At 34.7% G+C, this 7,747-nt stretch overlaps 1 protein-coding gene across 1 annotated transcript; it reads right to left on the bottom strand.

The window, feature by feature from the left end:
* Positions 1-3,412: 3,412 nt before the first annotated feature.
* Positions 3,413-5,443, bottom strand: LOC117107955 (P2X purinoceptor 7-like). Its single transcript, XM_033249765.1, has 2 exons — positions 5,052-5,443; positions 3,413-3,602 (listed from the first exon to the last, which is right to left on the bottom strand). The coding sequence occupies exons 1-2, from the start codon at positions 5,441-5,443 to the stop codon at positions 3,413-3,415; spliced, it is 582 nt and encodes a 193-aa protein (XP_033105656.1).
* Positions 5,444-7,747: the final 2,304 nt, after the last annotated feature.

The following is a 7,747-nucleotide window of genomic DNA, read 5'->3' as shown; positions in this document are numbered from 1 at the left end:
TGAATGTCTTTTCAGATGCATGTCTTAGTATGGTAATTGTGTGATTGATAAATCTGGTAATGTCATGGATATAGATACAAAAATTTGAGGGTGGTTGTAAAACAGTTAATGGTTGGTGGAAACAAACTTAAATACTTTGAAGGTATTCAGCTGATTTTATGATGGGTATTAAGTTTATTAGGCTGGTGGAAACCCTTGAAATAATCTGTAGACTGGTTGGAAGACCTTGAAGATGGGTGGTTTAATTTTTAACAAATCTGATCTAGCTTATTGTAACTATATTTATTCTTCCATAGGAGAGATGGACGTCCATATTAAGACATATTGTTGATAGGCACGAATGGATTTGCTGTGAAGAATTCCATCAGTGTGAACATGATGAAGTGGACATGTTGAAGCTTTGGTTAACAGAAGGAAGCGATGCTCACAGAGCTCTGCAAGTGATTGTGGCCGAAAACAAATTATTAAAAGACTTGGAACATGTGAGTTAACAATTTGCACTGTTTGTTTAACATTTGTTTTGCAGTGACTTATATCAGAAATTTAAGGAAAGCTACTGGGATGGTAGCGAGTCAAGCAGAACTGTTTATTTCTTGAAGTACTCTAAGAAAAATAATGTCTCGCACTGGGTACATTACCCTTAATAATTTTTTTTTTTTTATCACTACCTCCACCAACAAACTTTGGTGCCCCGAGTTAACAACTTGTTCTTTTTGTTTTTGTTTTTTTTTCAGGCTGTTGAATTCTGCCATACAGGAAATCTGGAGGTGTTTCATAACATGCTCCTAAAGTACATGCCAAAGAGGTCCAGGTTTGGGCAAGAATGTATGATTGCTAGAGGCATGCTGGCAGTTATTGATCACAACCTGAATGTTCATCGTGAACATGGCACATTGTCAGATGGAGGAAAGCAGTACAAGTTGGAGTGGTCTAAAAGATCAAAGCAGTTCGTTGTTAAACGGATCAAAGAGGCAAAAGATTACTCCTTTCGGGAACAACTGATGATCGGAATATTTGAGAGAGCAGTTAATGGTAGGATATATGTGATTTTTAACTGCCATAAATGGTTCCTCATCAGACAACAGTATGTATTCATAATGAGGAGGTGCTGACAACAGTTTACTAGGCTCACACTAAGAAACAGAACGATAACAGTATGGAAGCCAGTTGATTTTATGGCTCTATTATTGTAATAACACTTTCCTAGTTGATATGAATATTTTTTTTAATGTTTAATTCTTCCAACTTTACTATATTGAAATGCTAAAATCTAAGTTTTTCATTTTCTTTTTTATTTTTCTAATAAAAAAGTAGCTCATTGCATTGACACCTTTTTTTATTTACAGATGACAAGAGCAGATCGACACTCATTGACCCTGAGAGTACCACGTTGATAGAAGAACACAAGAAATCTAAGAGGGGAGAGAAGCCTTCAAAGGAAGAAGCAGTAGCTGGTCACATGTCCAGAATGAAATGAAGGCTAGTGTTCTAGTTATAGTGTAGCAGTCAGTTTAAAATGTGGTGTGACCACAGTTATGGGCAGCTGACTTGAAAAAGTTGATTTGTTTGCTTAAGCTGCCCCCGACCTTGTTGGTCTAATAAATAAGTTGAAACTGTATTGTCAATGTCTGCGATCACAATGTACATAACAGGAGTATTAAGACATGTTTTCTATATTGCAATCAATGCACAATGATTGACAATTGCTTCATGTTGCGGTCATAATTCCTTTTACAGTATAATCGCCTATTACAAAAAACCATACATATATTCAGAATTTTCTATTTGTAAATTTAGCTTCCTTTCTGGATACAGGATTTGGTGGTTTTTTTTTTGTACTTTTAGCTTTATTGTCAAACTCGTATTGTATTGGGTGATTAAAAGTAATAAAGGAATAAAAAAAATATATATATATAAAACATTTTTTTTAAATTGGAAAATATGGGATGAAGTTGTGTAGCGTAGGTTTTTTAAACCAAAAAACCTACTTCATAAAATTTTTAAGCTTTAACTGTAAACAAAGATGAATTAAAGGGTATTTAGTATTTTGTATATAGTTTGGACTTGCATATTACTGTATAGAGAAAAAAACAATCTGCATTTGGTATACATTATGTAAACCCAGTTTGACCTGAATCTTTTTAGAAAATAATGATTCTTATGTTGTAACAGTTTTATTTTATAATGCCTGGTTTATACCTATAATATATTGCCTACATGCTTTTAAACTTTTGCTGTTCAATGTAGTATTGCAATTTAAAACAAAACTCCAATTTTTTTTCCCCAGTATTTTGCAAATTTAAATATACAGTATGTTATATACTGTACTGCTTTATTTATTATGTACTGTCTGGAACACATAATAATTTACCATAATTAATAGTAGCTGTGTAGAGTATTTTGAATATGGTAATAGCCTAAGTAAACTTGCCTAACTTGGATAATTTTTAAGTCAATCTTATTTCACATGCCAATTTGTTTGGTTTTCTGTCAATTAACAATCTGAAATCCAAATCAAGTAAAACAATTTATCAATGCCATTTTGGATTCTACTTTTTGTGAGGTTTTAATCCACAAATAAAATATCAATTATTTTCTACAGTTGTATCAAAAGATTTGCCAACAAGTCAAAGAATTCATATTAAATTGTGTATTAAAATGTGTAGAATGCCAAAAAATAATTTATAGCTTCAGAGTTGAAAAATTATCAGAGTTCTTCCATGGTGATACTGTATTCAACATCCTTATTTTGGGTGCTTGACTTGGTACGATTATTACTGTAAATTAAACTTCAAGAATACAGGTGTTACCACAGTAAATAAACATTTTAAAACACAAATTTTACATTTTTGTACGTTGTGAACAATTTATTTCAAGTATATTTTCTCTAAAATATATAATTACTTTACTATACACAGAAAATGAAATGAGCAACACTAAAGCAGTCAGGTATTACAGTAGGCCTATATCACTACAGTTAAAATACTCTATCAAAATATTTAATACAGTATAAATTTACACCAATGTAAAGAATGGGCAATAAAAAGTTACATTTACTGTTACTAGTAGCCTCAATTATAAGACGAGAGCGAGGAAGACAGAGGCAAAATGCATTTGAACATACTGTACATTGCAACCATAAAATATTTTATACCACCATGGTACAACAGAATTTTCAATCTATATCAAGAGCAACAACAAATTTCAATTACACAGCCTAGGCCCAATTGACAGGGTACAGATATGGAAGATGTAGGTCTATGCTGAAAAAATATTCCTTTGTTACCATGAGTGACAAGGGCAACTTTCGCAGAAAAAGAGATAACAGACGTTGCCTAAATTTTTAAGAATGAATCCTTGGAAAAGATCTCTTGCATAACAATTTATAATAATTCTTCCACATGACACATAATTATTCAAACACAAAGTCCATTTCATTATCTGCTACAGCATCAATAAACCCAGTGTAGTCTTCATCAACTGATGGGAACTGGTCTCTAATGGCCCACACAGAGCATGATGGAATGACCCTTCTGTCACGTTTCTTCAGCCTGTTATACACCCACCAAATGAAGCAGCGATAGCCAATATGTCGATAGTTCCTACAAGAAAGAATTCAGAATATTATTCTTACTTTATTCAAAAATAAATTAAATTATTACGCCCCATAAAAAAAAAAATTAGTTTATCACCCTATCAAAGAATAAAAACTGATGAGGGAGGGAGCTTTTTTTTTTTTGCCAACCTCGCCCAAATTTTACCGATGTTCACAAGTAAATCAATGGTTAGGGACACATGTATAAAATGTCAAAAGAATGGAATCAAATTTATATACAAAAAATGTGTTTTTGTTGTACTGTACCAGTAAACATATTTGCAAGAAATCCTGAGCTTTTGAAGTGGAAAAAAATAGAAAAATGACCGTTTGAAATAAAAATTATATGTTGATTGAAAAAAAAAATTAGAATTTCCCCAAAAACGATGAGAGAGGGGGTGATAAACTAATAATTTTTTTTAATGGGGCCTTAATATTGGTATTTAATTAATGATGATCTAAAAGGTTAGGGTGCCGGTTGGAATCAGCCCCACGTTAACCATCACCTTAGGAATTGGTGTAAAGCTGGCCACACTGACCATATTTGTTGAAAATATTTAATAGTATTTAAACATCACTGTAACAAAGTCCCTATTCAAATTTATTGCAAAGTGTGGTGTAACAATACCCACAGCCTAAACAATTATTTGAATAGAATTAATTATTTCACTAGAATACATTATATTGTAGTATTTTATCATAATTGCAGTAAAACAATTACTTTAAAAATTAGATGTTAAGACTCTTTAATCAGTTCAATAGCAATTACTATAGCAAAGAATTGTTTGTTTATTTACCAAGCTTTTCTAATGTAATAATAAGCCCAGGTATTTTGACCATGAAATGACTGGACATTTTACCCTACCATCTGTGGAAATCACACATTGACCTTCAACATCAATTGGATAAGGAGGTATGCAAGCAGGGAGTTGGCCTTGTGAGTAGATAGTTGCTACTGTACTAGTATTACTAGTAATTGCGCAAATGATAACTAAAAAATAAGATCAAATTTGAGCTGGAAATCGCCGGGAAAATACTAACTTCTGCATATATACATTGGTTATATAATAACATTAGATCAAAGCTTAATTTTCGGCAAAATATGCGCGGAAATCGGCCCTTATTGAAGGCCGAATATTTGGGAAGAGGACAGCATTCGGATAGCCTATTCCATGCGCAGCTCTTAAATTGTAAATAAATACTGTCCTTCTTAGGCTAATTGTGTGTGTCTATAATCTTAAAAATAATTATGACAGTTTGTTCTGACTTAGTCTTAGGGCCTATAGATAGGTACGTAGATTAAATACTACGGCCAGCCTAATAGCACTATTACTTATAGTACTTATGCCTGGTTTGGATTGGCTAGGGCCCTACTCCCCTACGCCTAGCTAGAGTAGGCCCCGAGCAGGCCCTACCCCTAGATAAACAAACACTATATGGTGGTTGGGTAACAAACCTGTTATTAAGCTCATCATGATTAATGCCCTCTCCAAGCAGTTCTTTTCTGGAGGCAAACACCACTTCTAAAATCTCCTTGTCCAAACAGACCTTTTTGAAGGATTCATTCTTCAAAATGCAATCGACGTCTGTCATCTTTCTACTGAAATCCTCTCCCTCATGGCAAAAAAGGCATTCTTTTTCTTTCGGCATAGGCCTGCAGTTTCCGCATCTGCACCAGTCAGTATTGTTTAACCTGCTAGGCCTACTACTACTAGAAGAAGACTGTCTTTGAAATTGCTGTTGTTGTTGCTGCTGATGTTGTGGATCCTGTTGTAGAACAGGTTCAAAGGCATAAGCATTTCTTCTCTGTCTTTTTCTCTCTCGTCTTATATTAAAATTTTCCGCCATAACTCATCAAAGGCCCTTTCAATTTTTTCCTCGCGATGATTTCTTGTAATCTCGACAGTTGGCTGTCGTTACCAGCTCGTTACGGTTGAGTGAATCAGCTGACTCCCTATCGCAGCGCAAAAATCCGAAATAAAAACTGGGGCAAATTGTTATTTTACACAAAACTGGGACATTTTCTGAAGCATCAACCTATATAAATGAAAAGAGCGGCCAAATTCACGTCGGAATATCTAAAATTGGGACTCGATTTTTTACGGGGTTACCGATTGCAAGCCGTTGAAAGTCGGTCCATTTTAGGAAATTCCCTATCTTTTAACACTGGCCCAAAATCCTGTAGCACCAGTTTTTTTTTGGGACCCAGTTGACGAGCCTCGTTTTCGAATACCGCGCTCCGATATTAAGTGACGTCGCCGTCATTGTGGTCGCCCAACCCCCTATTTTATATTAAACATTACTTGTCTCATCCCCGCACTTCCCCTTTAAACTATCTGAATAGTAATATCGAGAATTTTCTAATGTTAACAGACACGCACGTCACCATGTGTGCGTGTACAGTAATATCACACAAAATTAAACATTGTCAAGTGTATTTAAAACTGCCTGTTAGTTGGTAATGCCACACGAACTTTCCCTTCACATAACCTATATATATTAGTCTGATAGCGTCGAAATACAGTCTGCCGCCCTCACTCTGCTCTATTGTTTAAATCTTTTAAGAGAGAGAGAGATAAAAGGGCTCCAAAAATTCATTCTTTTTGACCATGTTGACATGATCAAAATGAAAAATAAAGGGACATGTCTTCAAGAGAATTGATTTAGCTATAACATACTCACAGGTGGGTGACAATCAATCAAGAATAAGCGAGATACGTTCAAACGAGTATAAACATAATGGCATCATAAATAAAAATTCAGTTCTTTAATTCAAATGGCAATATGATGACGTCAATATGTCCGATCAGCCATTATGAAGTAAAAAATCGTATCTACAACTCATGTGCTTTCAGATTATGTAATAAAAATTGGGGGTCACCTTTCATCCTAAGGAGCTATAACTGATTAAAAATATTCATGGTTTTATGCATATATAAATGTTGACGCACGCGTACGTGCACGCTAACAAGCACGAATGGAAATTTAAGGTACATAACATTCAACCTTGACCTGAAGCTTATGCTCACCTAATATGATTTAGAAATGACGAATGGTTAAGATTATATGGGGTCATCAACGTTTTAAAAAAAGAGAAATGAGGGGGTCAGAAAAAACAATTTTTTTGACCATGATGACGTCATCAAAATGTAAAAAGGAGTCAAATATATGAAGGAGATTTGTCTCAGCTAAAACATACTCAAAGTTGAAAGACGATCGACCAAGGATAAGCGAGATACGCTCAAATGCGTATTTTCAAAAATGATGTCATAGCTTTAATTCACTTTCTTTGAATTCAGATGCCAATATGATGACGTCACAATGTCCGATCAGCCATTATGATCTATAAAATCATATTTACAACTTATGTGCTTTCAGAATATGTAATAAAATTGGGGGTCACCTTTCAAACTAAAGAGCTATAACTGATTAAAAATAGGTCTGATTTTAGCATATTTTCACTGTATATCGGCACAAATCCGCGCAAAGATACCTATATTTGATGCGTATGTACGGCATTACTATTGGCCAAAAGAAGACCGAAAAGAAATGAAGTTTGTGAAAACAATGTCAGGAACCCAAAATATGTAAAAGAACATAGTATCTAGCTTCCGTACGTGCTGCGCGCGTAGTTAAAAATTAGAAAAAAAATTGAAATGCTCAAAATGGCCTGAAACGTGCTGTAATTTAGTTAAAAAGTGATTTCGAGCATTTTAAAATTTTGACGTACGCGTGCGCAAGCGTTATGAAGCGCACGCGTCAAATTAGGGTACAGTACAGTCAACATTAACCCGAAGTTAATGCTCACTTAATACGATTTCGAAATGGCAATTGGTTAGGCTGATATGATCGATAATGTAAAAACGCAAATTTGCGCGTAGATGACGTCACGCATGACTGAGCGCGTTGAAAAGCTTACCATGACTATTCCAGACCAAGCCAAATGTTCGCTGACAGCAATTGTGCGTAAAACGTGGCATTTTTTAGAGATATCGTGCGAACAGAAAAGGGGAGAAAGAAAGAAGAATAAAAACTAGATTTGAACTCGTCACTGAGGACGAGTTCGGTGATCCGCCGTACTTTGACCCTCATAAAGCTCAGGCGGTGCTGATTGAAAAGTGTCATATATGCTAAAATATGCTTGTAATTAGT

The sequence above is a fragment of the Anneissia japonica genome, unplaced genomic scaffold (assembly GCF_011630105.1).
Source record: "Anneissia japonica isolate Jap-2015-1 unplaced genomic scaffold, ASM1163010v1 scaffold25138_len22395_cov112, whole genome shotgun sequence".
In the NCBI taxonomy this organism is placed as follows: domain Eukaryota; kingdom Metazoa; phylum Echinodermata; class Crinoidea; order Comatulida; family Comatulidae; genus Anneissia; species Anneissia japonica.
This window is presented reverse-complemented; position numbering and strand designations above follow the sequence as displayed.